Source organism: Sprattus sprattus (assembly GCF_963457725.1).
Source record: "Sprattus sprattus genome assembly, chromosome: 15".
In the NCBI taxonomy this organism is placed as follows: domain Eukaryota; kingdom Metazoa; phylum Chordata; class Actinopteri; order Clupeiformes; family Clupeidae; genus Sprattus; species Sprattus sprattus.
Window position 1 is genome coordinate 9,981,226 of NC_137913.1, and position 21,057 is coordinate 10,002,282.

At 44.6% G+C, this 21,057-nt stretch overlaps 2 protein-coding genes across 2 annotated transcripts in view; one reads left to right on the plus strand and one right to left on the minus strand.

Moving 5' to 3' along the window:
• Positions 1–4,537: 4,537 nt before the first annotated feature.
• LOC308376268 (uncharacterized protein) lies at positions 4,538–5,905 on the plus strand (the record flags this gene model as incomplete). The annotated part of the gene is made up of 1 exon (XM_080852563.1): positions 4,538–5,905. The coding sequence occupies one exon, from the start codon at positions 4,538–4,540 to the stop codon at positions 5,903–5,905; it is 1,368 nt and encodes a 455-aa protein (XP_080708689.1).
• A 5,439-nt stretch (positions 5,906–11,344) lies between these two features.
• Positions 11,345–21,057, minus strand: part of ntng2a (netrin g2a) — a gene marked incomplete at both ends in the record, with an annotated part of 77,625 nt that continues 67,912 nt past the window's right edge. Inside the window, 3 exons of the mRNA XM_080852565.1 lie at positions 11,345–11,565; positions 13,491–13,625; positions 16,461–16,628. Coding sequence (XP_080708691.1) covers positions 11,345–11,565; positions 13,491–13,625; positions 16,461–16,628 — 524 coding nt within the window. The remainder of the gene's footprint in view (positions 11,566–13,490; positions 13,626–16,460; positions 16,629–21,057) is intronic.

Below are 21,057 nucleotides of genomic sequence, written 5' to 3' on the forward strand. Positions count from 1 at the left end.
GACAAAGCTTTATTTTTTTATTGAGGAGATAAGATGTGTTAAATGCTTAACTACTACTTAAACCTGTTAATGTCCTTTCCAGTGTGTGCAGTATACATCGAATGACACTGATAAAGCTACACAGACCTGATAAAGGTAAAGATACCTGAGAAAGATAAGATAAGTAGTAACCGCAGTAATAGAGTCTATTCTGTGCACTTCAATAACTGTCTGGTTTGGATCGGCCACCAAACTGGACAAGAACAGGCTCCAACGGACAGGCAGGTTTGCTGAAAAGATCATTGGTGCCAACCTGCCCACCATCCAAGACCTGTACGCCTCCAGAGTCATGAAACGGGCAGGAAAAAACACCGCAGACCCCTCACACCCTTGACACAAACTACTCAAACGCCTCCCCTCTGGTAGGCGCTACAGATCACTGTTCACAAAAACCTCCAGACACAAAAACAGTTTCTTCCCCCTCGCCGTCACACTGAACAACTAACCCATAGTAACATATATATTTATCCACTGTAGCATATATATTTATCCCTACACTTTTTGCACACTCCACTTCTTCTTTGCACTGCTGTTGTAACAATTCACAGCTCCTGTATATACTTTCTCAAACTTCATAGACCATTGCACTTGTTTGTTTTTGTATTGTGTTTGTTTTTGTATTGGTTGTTATGTATATTTTTATGTGAGCACATTGAGAGCCAGTTCACCAGGTCAAATTCCTTGTCTGATTCTTATAAGGTGAATCCACATCCTAAAGCTGAACTCAGGTCAGAAAAGGATAGGGACCATACAGTCTACACAGAGTAGGGTTTGGCTCTGGTGTGAACTATGGCCAGTGCAACTGTACATGTGATATCTGTTACTATAAGACTTACTGTGTATGACCTGGAGACTTATTGTGGAGACCTGAAATATTGCTGAAAAGTGTGGTTGTGGTGACATGGTTTTCCAGCAGCACAGACAGGGAGATGCTGCTCCCCTTACATGAGTCTTTCAATGTCAAGAGGACAATTATCCCAAGACAAAAATGGTTGTGATCTCTGGTGATGTATTTGAATGATTATACCAATGGAATGCGAGCAGTGAATTGAACGGTGCTAGTTGTTACCATTGTAACTTTATATGATGTACAGTGCTAGGCTTTATGTGTTGTCTTTATTTTATCAGTCCACAATTGGCAAAAGGCTGTTGATATTTGATCAACAGCTAATCAAATTACAAACCTGCCAACCTTGCTGAAGCATCGTGTTGATTGCCTGGAATTGCTTATGGCTCAGTCCTTTGCTTGTATCCCATTTACATTTCATCTCTGGTCAGAGAGACACAGTGTCTGACGTTTATTTGATTATGTTTATTTTATAATGTCTAAAGGTTAATAACACCCCTCCTCCTTCTGATAGGAGCACAGTTCCTTCCTGCTTTCATGTTATGTGCTCTCTTATTTTCTCCAACCATTTTTTCACTGGAAAAAATCATCTGGCTTGGCTTAGCTTGGCTGCTTAATGACTTAATGTAAATGTAAATGATAAGACAAGTTCTTCAGAGCCATTAGACATTAGGGAACTGGGAGTGTACAACGCCCTACGATCCAAGAAAGGAGATTTCTTTGCCGTCACTGAGGTGAGTTCCCTCATCATGCATGCAAATAGCTGTGGGAGTCGAGAGAAGCACTGTGTTACCATTAAACTGTCGTCAGTCCATATCCCTCGTCCGGGATATTTTTTTTTTGTAGGGTATGTTTACATTTGATTTAAATTTAACCTTTTTTTACTAAATTCCTTTTACTTACATGATATTATTGCTGAGGTCTTCAAGAATATATAATCAGATATTCCATTTGTTTTTAGTTAAGGGAAATGTACAAAAACATCATGGCATGTCAGACAAAGTTTAAAAGGCATTGGACTGCAGAGGGTTAACTCATGATTAACTCATACTGTGATATGATTACAAGCAGGGCTTTGTTAAGCTGCAAGTTTTTTTTTCTGATGTCGGTATGTCTTTTTTAAGTCAACTTACCGACGTTAGCATTAGACTGGCTTAAGTTTACAGTTTACAAGATAACACTAGCCTTGTTTACTGGAGTATTTTTGGTATGGTGCCTTGTTAGCTGCAGCAATAGCTTCCCTGCATAATTTCGTGATGTATATATTAAAGGATTATTTTATTATCTTGTCTTGAACGCTGTGCTATAGTGCCAAGCATAGGCAGGTTGGGAATTACATAAACAGACAATGATAGATCTCTTAGGGAGACAAAAACTGCAGAGTAGTTTAATGAGGTTCTGACATTTTTTTTTAAAGTTCTGAAACTTACTAAATCTCACAAGAACAAAAAGACTGACATTAAGAAATAAGGAAAAGATTGTAATTGGAAAATCAAAGAACCTTTAAAAACTACGTTTTCAGTGCCGAAGTAAATTTTAATACAATTGCTTCTATACCAATGTCCTAATTGTCAGGTTTTTAAAATATATATATATATATATACATTTATTTAGTTGTGTTTTCGCTCCATTCAGTCTAACCCACTTGTGGAGAGCCGTCCTGTGGCTCCCTTCCTTTTTCTAGCCTAGCCCGAAACCCAAACCCAGCACCCAGCACCCAAACCACCTACTCTACCCCCACCCTCATTCCCCACTCTTTCTCCCTCCCAGGTCAAACCCACCTCTCTACCCCGACAGCCTGACCGACTATCACAGAGATTAAGAAACTCCCTGAAGAGATTTACAGAGCTCTCCGAGAGTGATGTATTGAAATATTCTACTACGGTGTCTAGATGAAGCGATTTATTAGATTAGATTAGATTAGATTAGATTCAACTTTATTGTCATTGCACAAAGTACAAGTACTGAGACAAGGAAATGCAGTTTAGCATCTAACCAGAAGTGCAAGATAGCAATAAAGAGTATGTGCAAATGTAAAGTGGAACTAGAATGCGTTTCGTGAACGAACTGCAAGAGTGTGCTTGCTCTGTTGCGGCCATGACCGAGAGAACAAGTGCCTTGGAATTGGGGCAGGTGTCAGCTCTCCAGCTCTCCCTGCTGGATGAGCATGCACAAATGAGTATGCACAAATGAGTATGCATGAGTGAGTATGCATGAGTGAGTATGCATGAGTGAGTAAACATGAGTGAGTATGCACGAGTGAGTATGCATGAGTGAGTATGCATGAGTGAGTATGCATGAGTGAGTATGCATGAGTGAGTATGCATGAGTGAGTAAACATGAGTGAGTATGCACGAGTGAGTAAACACGAGTGAGTATGCATGAGTGAGTATGCATGAGTGAGTAAACATGAGTGAGTACGCATGAGTGAGTACGCATGAGTGAGTAAACACGAGTGAGTAAACATGAGTGAGTATGCATGAGTAAGTATGCATGAGTGAGTATGCACGAGTGAGTATGCATGAGTGAGTATGCACGAGTGAGTAAACATGAGTGAGTATGCATGAGTGAGTAGAGCCCTGGTATGGAAGGTGTCTCTTAATATTCCTAGTTATACAGTTGAATGGAGAGGGACAGAGAGAGAAGAGGAACCGTGCGCAGGTGTCAGTGAGAGTTGTCAGTGAATCACAGGTGCAAGCCAGTTTAATGAGCCTATTATGATGTCATAATGCCTCAAAGTTCTGCCATGCAAGTCTATGGAGAAAAAAGGTGATGGAAAAAGAGGAATAAAAAAGGAGTGGCAAGGAGTACCGCCACGAAAAGTCATAGCAGCTTGCACCTGATCGGGCCGGACGTTTTGGTGTTTGAACGGCGTCTCTATCTCAATCGAGCGAGGAGTAGTTAGCGCAAGAAAAACTACTAGAATAAAAAAAATAGTAAAAAACTTCGGGCAAGCACACTAATAAGTGAATAAATATGAATATGATATGTACAGTTATTGGCACTGCAGTGGCTTTAATGCCGATAGGCAAAACATCAGTCCTATGTTATTGGACCTTGGTGTAGCCTTTGGCACTGTTGATGATAGATGGCGCTTGCTGTCTTCCATTGCTCAAATGCTGAGGGCTATCCTTTGAGCCAAGTACTTTTTGCTCTTAAACCACTGACAGTGAAGAAAGGTTATATTCATTCCTTCTTTGAAAGACCTTTGAAGGAAAGAAAAGGAGGGCTCATTACACAGTTTTGAGGTATCTACTTCAAATATAAAGCAACACTGCAGAGGTTTTCATTGCTTGAATGTACGTCTTCTTTAACCGTTTTTAAAAACATCCTCCAAATCTTTTTGATGATCTATATAGTCTTAATGAAGAGATAACCACACCTGTATCTATACGGTCTTGACGGAGAGATAACCACACCTGTCTGTCCCACTAGCTGCTCTGGTTAACTAGTCGGCTAGTTAAAAATAAGACAAAAGTCATGAGGTCGATAAATGTGATAATTTGCCTGTATGTGTGAGTGTGATTATGTCTGTGTGTGAGTGTTGCTGTCTGTGTGTGTACATAAAAGTGTTCTTGAGTATTTTTGTGTCACTATGTTATCTTTGGCTTTTCAGATTGTAGATGCTGTATCCCAGCGGACTGAACACACATGATGCAGAGGAAGCTGGCGCTGCTGGTTGGCATCGGTGCCTTGACCGTCCTCCTGATGCTGAGGTGGGAGCACACGATAACCCTAGTGAACCTCATGATCAGCAAACGACCTTCAGCTAAGCTTGAACTGCCCCCGGACACCATCACCCTCATCCCAGGCTCATGGCAACAGGCACCCACGGGCACCATCACCCCCATCCCAGGCTCCAGGCACCTCATGGTGTCTGCCTTTAAGGACCACAGACTGGGCGGGGCTATCAGGGTGATCAGCATCATCTGCAGGCAGGAGCTCCAGCCGCTCTACTGTGTCCTATGTGCTAACGCTAACGCTAGTGCTAACACTAAGGCTGATGCTAACACTGATATGGCTCTGGGTCAGTGCACATCTTTCCAGGCAAAAGTTGACGTGCACAGCGATGACTTTGGCTTTCCTTTTGTAACTTCAGATGTCTTGTGTATGAGTCCAGCGTTACAGCAAGCCACACGTGTCAGCATCACAGCTAACCCTAACAGCAGTTTGACATTTTTTAAAATCCAAAACCAGGAGGTCAAGGAATCGTTTAGGTACAACTTTACTGTATGCATATCTAACCTTTTTGGGGAGTACAATAATGCCCTCCAATTTGCACAAACCATGGAGGTGTACAAGCTTATAGGGGTTCAGAGGGTTGTCATATACAACACCAGCTGTGGACCAGACGTTGAGAAAATTCTCAAGTACTACAGGAAAGAGGGCATGCTGGAGGTTGTGCCTTGGCCAATAGACAAGTTCCTAACGCCCTCTACTGGGTGGAAATATGACTTACACCATGGGGACATTCATTATTATGGACAGCTGACCACTCTGAACGAATGCATATACAGATACATGTACCAGTCAAAGTACCTCCTGCTGAATGACATTGATGAAATCATTATGCCTTACAAGCATGCCAACCTGGAGAAGTTAATGGGCACTTTACAGCAGCAGCATCCCAACGCAGGGGTCTTCATGATCGAGAACCACATCTTCCCCAAAACGCAGTTCGATGACAGCGGCCGATTTCGTCTCCCTCTGTGGAGGAGTGTGCCTGGTGTGAACATCCTGGAGCACGTCTACCGAGAGCCGGACAAGCACGTGCCTAACCCTACCAAGCTGCTCATCAACCCCCGGGGGGTGGAGCAGACTTCAGTACACTCTACACTGAAGCAGTTCGGACTTGTCTTAAATGTCACGTTCGATGTATGCCACATCATCCATGTCAGGGTGCCACTGCAAGGACAACTCTCCAAAGACCAGCTGTTTGTCGACAAGAAACTCTGGGAATTTGAGGAGCTTTTGATTCCCAGTATCGATCGCACACTGAATGAATCAGGTGTGTTGTGAAATACCGATGCTTCCTACGGTGACAAAGTCGTTTGGTAACGCTGTATATCTTTTTGTTTGGCCTCTCATGCAGAAAAAAAGAAAAACTTTGTTACAGAAGCAAAGCAGGTTTTTCATCTGCTACACACCAGTGCAATCAAAGCCTAACTCACTGATGTAGCTTCCATGTGCTTTGCAACATTCCTGAATGAACTTATAAAGTATGTTTCACAGTGTTGGTGTCCTCCAGTGTGTGTGTCTCTGTGGTATGGCTCTAACTAAAGCAGTGGTGTGTATCCTATGTGTGTGTTTGTGTGTGTGTGTTTCTGTGATATGGCTTTAATGGAAGCGTGTGTGTGTGTGTGTGTGTGTGTGTGTGTGTGTGTGTGTGTGTGTGTGTGTGTGTGTGTGTGTGGTATGGCTCTAACGGGAGCAGTGGTGTAAGCAGTAGCATGGGTCCTGTGTGTCAGGGTTTGCAGAAGCCAGCAATAACCTTGCCTGTTAAAATCTTTAAACTAACACTGTATTAAAAACGTGTCTGTCAAAATGTCCAGTAATAATGCTCATATAAGATATAGCTATAGCATAGACTATCCCTGTACAGGACATTTAGTGTTTGACAGCGAAAGAGTCTATTAACTTTTTTTCCCGAAACAAGGGTGTGTCTTCTCGGGAAGTGACAACTGAATCAGCAACCACACCTCTCATTGATGCCAAGCACACACAGCGAGCTGTGCGCTGACTGGGCTACACTGGCTAAAACTGCCTGTGTGTTTTTGCCATGTCAAGCATGCAGCCAGAGGAAATTCCCTCTGCAGAATCGAACTAAGACCACACTGCCAATTCGACTTAAGGAGGAAGGAGTGACGTGGCTTGTCTGAATCACAGGCTGCAGAGACACATTGAACACGTTGGATTTCGAAGCGGCAGCAGAGGACTTTACGGCAACTTAAAAAAAGGAGAAAATAAAATGTCGGTGCAGCAACAATTTCTAATTCACTAATAGATAATAGATGAAAGATGAGGAGTGGGGGTGAGTACAGTTGGTCCCTTTGACCGTTTATTGCAGGAAGGTGGATTACAAGTTGGTGGAAATAAGATAAAAGATATTAAACTAAAGAGTCTTTCGTAAGGCCTTCAGCACACTTCTCATGGCAAACGTCAAGGCACACAGTCAAAAAACTGTGGCCTTCCTCAGCCACGCCCAGATGCTGTGGTTGCTTGATCTTAAGGCTCTGATCTTTCCCCCTCGGGCTCCACCTTTAGCCTCTCAGGCCTGTTCAGGTGTCCTCTAGGTGGGGGTAAAAACACCTACGGCCATAGAGTCACTTATTAATTCTAACATACAGTACACACACATGCACTCATGCACGCATGCATGTACACACACACACACACATACTCTTGTTCACTCATATACTAATAGATAGATAGCATAGCAAGATAGCAAAAGAATCAACATAAAGGTTAATTTGGCTCTTACGGTTGGTATAGGCTATAAAAAGGGTTATGCTATATATAGGCTACAGTTGATGCCATTTAGGTCTAGCCTTTTGGTTTTTAAACATGCTACAGTTTACAGATCTGTCTCTGTGGTACGGCTCTGATGTAAGCAGTGGTGTGGGTCCTGTGTGTGTTTGTGTGTGAGGGTCCTGTGTGTGTTGTATGGCTCTGGTTTAAGCAGTGGTGTGGGTCCTTTGTGTGTGTGTGTGTGGTACGACTGTGATGTAAGCAGTGGTATGGGTCATGTGTGTGTATGTTCGTGTGTCCTGTCTGGAGTGAGGGAGAGAGAGAGAGAGAAAGAGAGAGAGAATGTGTAGTGAACTGTTACTTACTGTAGCGCCTTACAGATCCTGACAGTTTAGTTTGTTTCTGCAGGTCGCTGCCGCCCTCTAGAGGACATGTTGATCAGTGCTGCTGCCTGCTGCTCTCTGTGTCCTCCTGCTGGTTCGTGAAGTGCACCTCAGACTCCTGAAACGGACGTGGATCCAGTCCTTCCGCCAGCTTAAAACTGAAGCTAAAAGGAGAAATATTTTGTTTCCATTTAAACTACCAGGCACTAAATGTTTTGTTATCAATAGAGTAAATGGAGTTTGGTGTGCAAAATAATCTGCTTAATCGTACTGTAAATTTGGACATAGACCGAATTCACATACACAGCAATAGGAATCAATCATTTTGTAATTACTAATAATAACTTAAAATTGTAAAGGTACAGCGTGTGTGATTTAGGGGAATCTACTAGCAGAAATGGAATATAATCATAATAATGTTTTCATTTGTGTGAAATCACCTGTAAGTATGAAGCGTGTTTTCGTCATTTCAAAAGAGGCCTTTATACCTACACAGGGTGCGGGTCCTCATCCATGGAGTCAATTGCACCTTCCAATATTTTTTTTAGTGTTTTTGCATGTAAAGTTGGCCGTGGAGCACAGACACTAGTCAAATACAACCTTACCTGTGGTAGATCTAACCATGCTTCAGTTAAGATAGTATACAACTGCACTCTACAACACAGTCTTGTGATACGACCAGCAGCTAAATACAACTTGGTTTAGGGGGTAACCATAGAATTACCAGAATGCCTTTCGAGAAAAATTGCTTTAAAGTATACTTTTGTTGAGTTTAACACCTGTAATGTCTGTTCCTTAAAAAAAAACAGAACATATTTCACCTTCCATGTTTTTAATAATCTAAGATAGTGTTTTTGCATGTAAAGTTTGCCTTTTGCAAAATGTCGTACATGCCCTTGTGTTCGTGGGTGGCACTACACACATACCACTCCTTCGCATCAGGTCTGTGCAGTGGGACTTTCATCTCCCATTTCTGCTCAAACTCATTTTTTTTTTTTTTTTTTTAAAGATTTGTTTTTGGCCTTTCATGCCTTTAATTGATAGAATAGTGAAGAGTTGGACAGGAAATGATAGGGAGAAGAGGTGGGGAGTGGACAGGAGAAATGGCATCAGGCCGGATTCGAACCCGTGACCTCCTTGAGCTTCAAGCCCGAATGTGGTCGAGGCTACTGTGTGAGCTACAGTGCCCCCCAACTCATTTGAAACCTCATAACCTCACCAAGCCATTTTATTAGCAGATACACACTGAATGCATTTTTGTCCAGGCACCTGGTGATTGTTTTCTTCATGCCAGCCCCAATTCTGTTCACATCCCTGAAAGCACTGTGCAAGACGTCTCCACGCATGTCAGTCCTTCTTAGCACTGTCCTCTACAACTGGACATCTCAAGCAGATCCGGGGATTTCCTCTAGCTCAGCCGTGTGCCGTTGACCTTGGTGTGGCTATGAAGGACACTCTCAGTCATGTTAATGACATACTGTACACATTTGCATTGAAGTTCAAGTCTGTGACCACACCGTGAAGCTCACTACATTCCCCCCCCCCTATCTATCTACCGTGATGTGTGTTTGCCCAGGTGTGTGTTTGCCTCTGAGACACGACTGAATCTGATCACGACCAAATCTGCCTTTGCGTTTCCACTACATCTCACACACACTGCTCCCCCCCGCCCCCCCTCAATCAAATTAATTTTCATTATTGCTTCTAGTCAGTGCACATACACAGGGCTATATGTCCTGAAGAGGTATTTAATAATTTTAACATCAGTGAGAAATCCATCATAGAAATGCATTAATTTAATACATTTAGGCTTAATTTTTCAAGATAACATAATGATAATAACAACATTACTTATACATGTCATATTTAATCTGGTATGATTAAGTCTCGGCTCATTCTAAACAAATATTGTGGGCATATATATTTACCTGTACAGATGGTTGCGTTCGTGTACATTATTCGTATAGTTAACTGATTTTTATGACTACACTGTCACTGTGGTAGTCACAATAAAAAACATCCACCCATTCGCCTTGTACTTTCTGATTGTCAGGTTTTATTCTTTGGAAGGCTGACAGTACATGAATGAATGACTCTGGTTCTGAAGCATGGTTAAAGAGGAAGCCTTCGGGAGGCTGAATACTGTGTTTCCTGTGCCATGCCCGTAAGGAACCATAACCGGAGCGGCCCAGTTGTGGCGGGTCGCAGCAGCAGCGGGAGCAGCAGCAGCAGCAGTGGGTCGGTTCTGGTCGGACAGAGGCCTCTGAGGTGATGGGGATAACCGCCCCCCCTCGCTCAGGGCGCGTGTGATTGGCCAGCCAGCCTCCTCCAGGTGTTTGTTTGTTTGTTTGTTTGTTTGTTGCCGTGGCGTCGGTGACCATTGGTGACCGTGAGAGGGGTGACAGCGGGGGAGAGGCGCTCACAGTGATGTCTCTAGTTACTGGTGTTAGTGATCGAGAGTGTCACAGCATGGGCACGATGCACGCTCCGCTGGGGCACGTGCTCAACACACAGAAGAACCGTGTGTGTGTGTGTGTGTGTGTGTGTGTGTGTGTGTGTGTGTGTGTGTGTGTGTGTTTGTGTGTGCGCTCACGGCTCACGGCACCACTCTTCTCTTCACTGTCTGTGCCCAAGTGGTGATCAGAGGCATTGTTAAATCTACTGTAGTACATAAACCATTGTGAGATACTTAATCAAAGGCTCCATTTTCTTTATAATGGTAAGGTTTACTCAGAACAAAAATAACACTTTCTACAAAAAATATTCAAACAATGTTAATATACAATAGTTATATTCATATATATATATATATTCCCTTTGAAATATACAGATATAGATTTGCTCAGTTTCAATCATATTCTGCTTGTCCTCTTTCCTGGGTTCCATGCGAAAGTCTAAATGGCAACCACTAACTACAGCATGTACAGACACATTCCTCCTCACAGCCAAACAACCACGGACGTCAAAAACACCAGGCTCGTCTTCCTTCCTTCACGCGCGTCAATGTCAGGTGATTGACGAGTAAAAATGCAGCAACATAAGGAGAATGAGTGGAGAGGAGTCTTTAAGAGTGGATAACTTGGCATCAGTAGACCTCAGCGGTGAGTACAACCATAACTTTTTGTAAAACGAGTTGACTAAGTAAGTGCAGTACTGAATACTCTGTGGGTGTAAACGCAAAACTACAACAAGAGCAAAAAAACTGTCATCTATTTATATATTTCTCTCGTAGACATTTCTTATAGACATATCTTTTTCTATTCATTTCTTATCTTTTTTTTTTTTTAAATGTTTTATTTTTTAAATTTTTCATTCATCTTTTTTTTTTTTTGGTATGAGTCCTCGCAGCACAGGCGTTCAGAGATAAGTGACGAGCAAGCAGCGCTCTCGTCCTAGTGAAGGCGACGGTGAACCTTGACCCCACGGCCCTTTGACCCCTGAGCACTTATGGAGAGCGTCCCAGAGAAGATCAGCACCGCGAGCCTTTGGGGGTTGGTGCGGGCAGGCAGAGCGGGGCAGGGGGGTGGTGGGGTACTAGTGGAGGTGTTGGTGGGGGGGTGGTTGTCTCCTCTCTCCCTCAACCCCCCCCCCCCCCCCTCGCCCCCCCTCAGGCGGGCAGCCTCAGCAGTAGACCCTGGATCAGCAGGCAGAGCAGCGCGGCGCCCAGGCTGAGGGAGGAGGATGTCGCCCCACTGCAGCCCTTCTTCCCCGCGCAGCGCGTCTGCTCACACAGCACACCCTTGTAGTCCGGCGGGCACAGACACTTCTGGTTCTGGAAACACGTCCCGCCGTTCTGGCACAGCAGCAGCTCATCGTCACACACGTAAGCTTGTGGAGACAAACACACATACAAACACACACACACACACACACACACACACACACACACACACACACACACACACGCACACACACACACACACACACACACACACACACACACACACACACACAGACACACACACACACACACACACACACACGCACACAAACACACACGCACACACAGACACACAAAGGCATCAGGCCTAATCACTGTGTATTAACTACGAACTATAGTAAAAAAAAACTTTATAATAGTGTACAACACATTAGCTGGGAGATAAGAAGACAAATGGGACTGTGCTCGGTCCTTGAGCTGAATACATTTCAAAGCATGCTGTATTCACAGTGTGCAAGACATTAGCTGGTAATGACACAGTCAAAGATAAGTTGGACTTATTAATGTGTATTCATTATAGTATACTGTAATTAAACATAACCAGTGGTGGATAGTAACGAAGTAAATGTAATTCGTTCCTGTACTTAAGTAACATATCTATGTATCTGTACTTTACTCAAGTATTTCTATTTGGTGAGACTTTATACTTTCACTCTACTACATTTCAAAGTGAAAATTCGTACTTTTTACTCCATTACATTTAGTAAAGCCTCTCGTTCCTTTTCCCCAAAGCGAATCAAATAATGAAAGGTCAGAGTGAGTTCACAATCACACCAATCAGGGATTAGCGCTATTTGCTCTGAAGTCCTTTCGGTTTTGTTTGGTTCGTTCGTTGAGCGTGAGCTACGTTGAATTCTGCTGCATTGTGAGGCTGTTTTATGCTCAAGCTTAGCCTACGTAACGCTAAATGATGGAAGAAACATACACAATCAACGGAGTTTCTGCTCAGGCTCACATTTAAAAATGCTTGCCTTTTATAAGGGCACAAGATGTCGCAAACTTTTATCATGCAGTTCTTGACAAACTCCCTCGGTAAAGGTATCACTACATACTTCTTTACAGTCTTCGGTGCAGACTGGTATGCTCTGTAATTTTGTGAAACTTGTGCAAAAACTAGTTCCTGTAATGACATTTGATCTGAGGTCAAGTGTTTTGTTTTTGTACCTAGGGTTGTGTAGGGAGTATCACTGCTAACACTAGTCTTCAGCACAAACTAGCATAACTAGGTCAAATGTTGTTGTTTTTGTACCTAGGGTTGTGTAGGGAATATCACTGCTAACACTAGTCTCCAGCACAAACTATTACAACACCACATTTTCTGATTTTGTGGAACTAGTTCCTGTAATGGTATTTATCATACTTTGAAACATAAATCAGGACTTATGAGTTTAAGGGTAACACAGACCGACAGATGTGATATAGTAAAGGAGCTTATGTTTAACTTCACATTTTTGTATAATTAAATGTGCAACTAAGTTACAAATAAATGTAAAAATAAATAATTGTTCTCTTGTATTTCATAACCACTTTGTCTTACCTAATGGCAATAGATAGCTTTCAATGTTTTGTGCCTATACACTTTTAAATAGACAAATGTAAGACATTATTTAAAGATTGGCATTAGTATTTTCATCTTATATCAGTTGATTGAGCCCGAGCTTTGATGTGAAAATGATAAAAGGCCATTAGAACCATAATTCATTAAGGTGCTTTTACTTTTAATACTTAAGTATATTTGAAGGCAAATACTTTCATACTTCTACTTAAGTGGAAATTCAAAATGCATACTTCTACTTTTACTGGAGTAATATTTTACACCAGGTATCTATACTTTCACTTAAGTACATAGTTAGTGTACTTCGTCCACCACTGAACATAACAGTGTTGAACCCAGTAGGGGGCAGAGACCCAGTTTTTTACACTTACATACATTTTATAGAAAATAAAAATTGTGAAATTTGTGGAAATACAATTTAAAATGTGTGTGATGTATTTAAATTCTCCCAGTGTGTGAGCGGGGGGCTTGACTTACGGATGCAACCCTGTTTCCAGGTGTAACCGAAGGTGCAGTCCTCACACTTCTGCCCCGCGGTGCCGTCTCTACACTGGCAGAAGCCCGTCTCGTTGCAGCGGGCATGCAGGGAGCCCAGCTGGTTGCAGTTGCATTCTGGGTAAAGAGGAAAAGAGTAGGCATATCACATGAGAGTGGGAGATACTCAGTCCTTTACTGCCTGTAGTGAAAGTGGGTTTTCAAAAAAGGCCTCAGGTTTAAACCCTGGGTGAACCCTGGCTCCGTTCTTCTGATAAATCTTTCAGGAACTTTCTCTTCAGAGACAAACCACAGAGCGTTAGTGTTTTCTAAGGGGGTGTGATAAATGCGGTACAAGAGACCATCTTTTCTTGTCTTAGAGACCAACAGCTCTCAGTAACTCTCAGTATTCTCCCCGCGAGGATGTTACTGCCCACGGCTATGAATCTAGCCTTTCCTCAGGCACTATTTGATCATGTGGATGTACGCTACACCACAAGCCAAAACACGGGGGACCTGCATCTGAAGCAGTGCCTCCAGGTCTGGATCAGATCTGTGCCGAGGGTATAAGTCCACAGCTTTGCTGAAAAGAAATGTCAGTCTCGGAATTCTAACGCTTCAGCTGTCCGTCAGGGCTGTTGCCTGGGAGACAACCAGGATTCGGTTTTGGAAGGCTGTCTGGCCAGCAGATGTCAGTGTTCTACTGTAACATTCTAGTGTGTGTGGCAGCAACTGCAGCCAACAGAATACCAGCTGGTATTGAAAGGCAAGCTGTTAGGCTTTCAGAAGCATAAGTCTGGTTTGTCATAGCTATATTTTTAAAACAGGTTACCATCATGACTCAACTAAAGCTTCACTTGTCAGCGTCTCATTATGATCAGGATATATTCACAAAGCTATAGTTTCACTTTTATGTTATAGAAATTATGAAAACAAACTATACTGTTAATATATCAGAATGTTTTACAGTTTTTGCTTTGACTTATCCAACTCATACATTTATCAATATGTTCGGTCTGTTTCAGTAGACTGTGCACTATGTCACACACTGCAGCCGATTAGTGTGTGATGGGTTTCCTTGCGTAGCTATCGATGATGCAAACGGTGCTGTGCATAGGCTGTCAGGGACTTAGAGGCTGTCAGGGGCCTAGAGGCTGTCGGGGTCCTAGAGCCGGCTGGGGCCTAGAGGCTGTCAGGGGCCTAGAGGCTGTCAGGGGCCTGGATAGGGTGTCAGGGGCCTAGAGGTTGCCAGGGGCCTACAGGTTGTCAGGGGCCTAGAGGGTGTCAGGGACCTACAGGTTGTCAGGGGCCTGGATAGGGTGTCAGGGGCCTACAGGTTGTCAGGGGCCTAGAGGGTGTCAGGGACCTACAGGTTGTCAGGGGCCTGGATAGGGTGTCAGGGACCTACAGGTTGTCAGGGGCCTAGAGGGTGCCAGGGGCCTGGATAGGGTGTCAGGGGCCTAGAGGTTGTCAGGGGCCTAGAGGTTGTCAGGGGCCTAGAGGCTGTCAGGGGCCTAGAGGCTGTCAGGGGCCTGGATAGGGTGTCAGGGACCTACAGGTTGTCAGGGGCCTAGAGGGTGTCAGGGACCTACAGGGTGTCAGGGGCCTAGAGGTTGTCAGGGGCCTAGAGGGTGCCAGGGGCCTGGGTAGGGTGTCAGGGGCCTAGAGGGTGCCAGGGGCGAGATTAGGCAGGGGGGTGGTTAGCATGAGATGTGCACAGACAACGCATGGCGCAGAGGCGGAGTCGGGATCATGGCGGAACAGCACTAACAGTGTGTGGTTAGATTCCGTTCCGTTCAGAGTTACACACTGAGCTGAGAATGTCTAAAACCTCACGTCTGCCTGAACACATACTCTAACGTCTGCCTGAACACACACACTCACACCGCCTGAACACACACACTCACAACTCCTGGACACACACTCTAACGTCTGCCTGAACACACACACTCACACCGCCTGAACACACACTCTAACGTCTGCCTGAACACACACACCGCCTGAACACACACTCTAACGTCTGCCTGAACACACACACTCACACCGCCTGAACACACACTCTAACGTCTGCCTGAACACACACACCGCCTGAACACACACTCTAACGTCTGCCTGAACACACACACTCACACCGCCTGGACACACACTCTAACGTCTGCCTGAACACACACTCTTACGTCTGCCTGAACACACACACTCACACCGCCTGAACACACACTGACTGCCTGCATGATATGCAACAGACTGAGCTTGTCCAGCAAAGTAAATAACTATTTATAACAAATAAATATATAAATAAATAAACATATAAACAAATAATCATATAAATAAATAAACATATAAATACAAATAAAGAATCCCTTGTGGAAATAAAAAAGAGGGTTTGGAATCCAAATAGCAACTTTGTACATCAAGTACCAGTCTGTTCACGAGTTGAAATGAATTAGATGAAAGTCTAACAGAGTTTAAACTGCGTCTAGTCTACACTATTCATTCTGCCGTAGAGATCCCATAGGTCCCCTGCTCTGTGTTCCTCTACAGCAGGGGTTTTCAACTGGTTTTGACCCAGGGACCACCATTCTGACTAGAGAGTAATTTGCGGCCCATGTGCGTGCGTGTTTGTAACCACCGCCGCCACGCCCCCTCCCTCCGCACAGGTATTCGGCCTATAACTCTTAAATATGTGCAGTTATCAGGGTACATTACTAACCGCCGCCAACACGCGCACATATTCCGCCTGTAGCACTCAGTGTAATCTAGAAATGTGTTGAAATTACAAAGCAAATTTATAAAAATTACAAAATTCAATGGTGAACTGATCAACATAGACTCATGTCGCGGACCCCCTGCAATGCTGTCGTGGACCACAAGGGGTCCACGTACCCCCTGTTGAAAACCCCTGCTCTACAGGGTTCTCCAGTAGAACAGATGTCTGTGGTGTGGTGTCGGAGCGGACGAGGGGTCCTGACTGACCTATGCACACGTTTTCGTCGTCCAGCTCGGCCGAAGCGTTGCGGTAGTATCCCAGGCGGCAGTGCTGGCAGTTCTGCCCCCTAGTGTTGTGCTTGCAGCTGACGCAAGTCACAATGTTGATGAAATCAATATAGCTGCAGCGGTTCGAGTGGCCGTAGCACTCGCAGTCTGACGGGGGAGAGAGAGAGAAAAGCACCGTTAGCACTGTCAGGGGCAAGACCAGGGTGGATATGACACGAAAGACAACGATAGAGGGATAGAGGGGGGACAGAGAAGGAAAAAGAGGAATGATGGGAGGATGTTGACTGCTTTTGTGCTATGCTACGCTAAGAGTGTGTGCAGTGTGTTGACTGCTTTTGTGCTATGCTACGCTAAGAGTGTGTGCAGTGTGTTGACTGCTTTTGTGCCATGCTACGCTAAGAGTGTGTGCAGGGTGTTGACTGCTTTTGTGCTATGCTACGCTAAGAGTGTGTGCAGTGTGTTGACTGCTTTTGTGCTATGCTACGCTAAGAGTGTGTGCAGTGTGTTGACTTCTTTTGTGCTATGCTACGCTAAGAGTGTGTGCAGTGTGTTGACTGCTTTTGTGCTATGCTACGCTAAGAGTGTGTGCAGTGTGTTGACTGCTTTTGTGTTGACCTGATCAGGCCCAAGTAGAGAAGAACTTTTCTCTCTTCTTTTTTTTCTTCTTTCTTACTTTCTTTCTTCTTTTTTTTTTACTCCTGCGTACTGATCTTGAACTGCTCTTGAAAAATGGCCTGAATTCTAAGCAGCTGGGTAAATTGGGGAGCGTTGTTAAACAAAAGCTGGGCTCTGAGGAGGTGGCGGCGAGCCATGATGATGAATGCACCTTTAACAGGAGATTCTGACTTTCATTAGAGCCTCCTCACCAGCAGCCACTGACAGGAACCAGAAACACACACATTATTGTAATCATCCAGAGTGAGCATGAGCATGTGTGTGTGTGTGTGTGTGTGTGTACATGTGTGTTTGTATGCATGTGTGTATGTGTGTGTGTGTGTGTGTGTGTGTGTATGTGTGTGTGTGTGTGTGTGTGTGTGTGTGTGTGTGTGTGTGTTTGTGTGTGTGTGTGTGTGTGTGTGAGTGTGTGAGAGTGTGTGTGTGTGTGTGTGTGTGTGTGTGTGTGTGTGTGTGTGTGTGTGTGTGTGTGTGTGTGTGTGTGTGTGTGTGTGTGCAGTCTGAGCTCTCTCAGTCCACAAGAAGGCCTCTGGCTGTTCAGCAGTATAAATTAACTGGGTACTTAGATGGGAATTTAGTTGTTTAATAGGGCATGGTTTTGACTTCTCTCTGTGTTTGGGCGGTCTGAGGGATGAAATATTGATGTGATGTTTTAAAGATGCCGCAGCTGCGGTGATCTGTGCGGTGCTGTGCTGTGCTGAGCGGTAAAGCCCAACTGTGCCTGAGGAGGCACAGGACAGGGGGGGGGGCAGGGGGGCTACTGGTGATTAAATATGAATGGCCAATTACCCTACAGATTGTTGGGAGGATGACACATAGGGTCACACAGCTCACACACATGCACACACACACACACACTCGAGGCTAATCTGACTGGGAAGGAGTTTGTTCATTTGGGAGCGAACGGTTCCAAAATAGCAACACAAGTAAGACATCCTAACGAGCTGGCAAATCAAAATATCTGTGAGAATGGGGGGGGCACTTACCTTATGAAGCAAGCAAGTGAAAACACACATGCACGAGATGAAGAGACACACGGATGAAAGCAGAGAGATGGGGAAGAGATAGTGGGTGATAGATGACAGGTTTTTTTTTCCCACAGTTCTTCACAGTATTTTAAGACACCTTAAAAAACGTTTTCACAAAGCACCGTACATCAGTGTCATACTGAGATGTATAAATCAGCCCCCGTGGTATCAAAACAGGGGTGAGGACGACGGTCTCTCTCATCTACTCATTCATTAGTTTAGTGCTGGTTACACAGGGTGTTGGTATCAAAACAGGGATGAGGACGACGGCCTCTCTCATCTACTCATTCATTAGTTTGAAATCGTAAAGCACTTTGCGTGACCTTTGACCTAGTCTATGTGTCTTACCTTGGTATCTGATGTAAGTTACTTTTGTCAACAGGGTCCTGGGTCCTCCAGGAACTAAGCGTCTTGGAACCACTTTGAAAATAAATCCACTGCCATTAGATCCTAATATAATGAATATCTAGTCAACTAAGGATAGTCAAACAGCAAAGACACACACACACACACACAGACACACACACAGACACACACACACAATCACACACACACACACACACACAAACACACAGCCAATATGGAAGTCATCAGGATGTTTTGTCATATCTAGTATGAGTCTAATAAATCTACATTGACAGAGGGACAGCTTTTATTCACTATAACAATGAGTATCTTTTGCTTGAGCAGGCACTAACAATCACAGACGTGTAGAAGAGGTCTACAGGAGAAGGTCTGGGTTCTAGAGGGTTCCTGAAGGTTCTGAAGCAGCCTCTGGAAGTTCTACTTCATCTCATGTGCGTCAGCGGCACAATAAAGAGCACTCAGAGTCCACCTCACAGGCAGCCAAGACGGAACCGGACCGGTTATATCACAGGCAGCCCAGACGGAACCGGACCGGTTATATCACAGGCAGCCCAGACAGAACCGCACCAGTTCAGCCGCCTCTCAGCTGCCTCTCTGGGAACCGGGAGAACCCAAAGTTGGATGTTCCATCACTCTAAGGTTGCCAACGGGCCTTCACGCCATTCTGTGCGAATCAGATGCAGATGCATCAGCAGCACCAGTGAGCCTGGCATGTACCCGGTTTCTAAGACAGCTTTGGCACACACCCGGTGTAAGGGAGTTCCTAAGACAGCTATGGCAAATATCCACTATGGGGTAAATCCTTGGAATTTGGGGAAAAGCCTCTTTATTCCATCTGGACCAGGGCCGTAGCCCAAAATGCCTCAGTTTTGGTTTTGGGCTGAACCACGGTCTTGTGGAATGTAACACAATGTAACAATCAAACCGGAGAAATGTAAAAACAGATAGGTAGTCTTAAGCCTGAGACACACCAGGTGAGTGTCTGTGGCCATAGTTTTTCAACTATCAAAAGAATCAAGCAGACGGTTTCTAACAGTTTCATGACATAAATAAATGGCATTTTCATTTATTTTACATGTACTCGCACAACTGTTGCTAATTACTGCTTAGGAGTTTCTAGCGTTGATGTTTGCTTTTTGCGAACGCCCCTAATGGAAACAGAGGCCGAGGCTATTCACCTACCAATGGTTACAGAGGCTGAGGCTATTCACCTCCCAACGGCCAAGGCTATTCACCTCCTAATGGAAACAGACGCTGAGGCTTTTCACCTCCCAATGGAAACACAGGCAGAGGCTATTCGCCTCCCAATGGAAACCGAGGCCTGGGCTATTCACCTCCCAATCGAAACAGAGGCTATTCACCATCCAATGGTAACAGAGGCTGAGGCTATTCACTGCCGCTTTAGCCCTAGGAAACACCTCAGGCTGGACTTAATCTCATACGCAAAAAGGCCTCGTAACCTCCTGAGGACCAAACTTGTGTCCTCTGTAGTTGACATTTGTTTTTCATGCATATCCTCTTACTCTCTTGAACTATTTGGTACATTTTTCTTGGTTCCCAGGAGGATGTAGCCGACTCTGACGTGGCTGAGGCACTGATCTGGCTCTGATCTGCCAAACCACTCTTTGTGGTCCTCCTATCAGAGGCCTCTGCAAACAGAGGCCCTATCAGGAGTCATTCCTGAGCCTGCGTCAGGCCGGTGACGTCCCTGTGGAGACACAAGTGGCAGGTTCAGGAGGTAGTTCAATCCCGACTCCTCCTGACCATGTGTCCAAGTGTCCTCGAACCCTCGAACCCTCGACCCCTAACCGCTTCTGATAAGCAGGATGGTGCCTTGCGTGGTAGCCTCCACCGTCAGTGTGTTAATGGGTAGATGTCTGAGGCATTAACCTGTAAAGCACTTTGAGTGCTCTGATGAGTAGAAAAGCGTTATATAAATGCTGTCCATTTACCAATTACCTTGGCACCGGGACAGTGAGAGGACATCTTTGAGGACAGCTCTGCTCTGCTCTGCTCATCCTGTTTGCCAGCCAGAGGTGAGCAGGCGGCTAGCACTCCACCTTCAACTCCATTCTCCAGTCAATAACAAGCCCGCGGAGTGGAAATATTCAGGAGATATTGACCGCTTGTGAGACAGGATCCGAATGCATTAACATTTGAGGTTGGTGAGGTGATGCATCTCGTAGCTCATGCAATAGACAAGAGGACATGATCTCATGTGATAATCACACATGCCGTGTCTGCGAACGGAGTTGAGAGGAGAGGAGAGGAGGACTACTAATACTGAGACACGGGGACTGGGCTAAAGTCTATTTGCTGTTCTTGTGCCTTCGCCTGGGAAGAACACAAGCCACACACACACGAAACACACACAAAAGCACCAACTACTAGCAGAATACCTTTTTTCTCAATGTCTTTCTTATCATTATTTTTCTCTTTCTTTTTTTTGCTCTCTTTCACTTCCTCTTTGGCCTCTCTGCTCTCGCCCCTGTTGCCTGGAGGTTTAC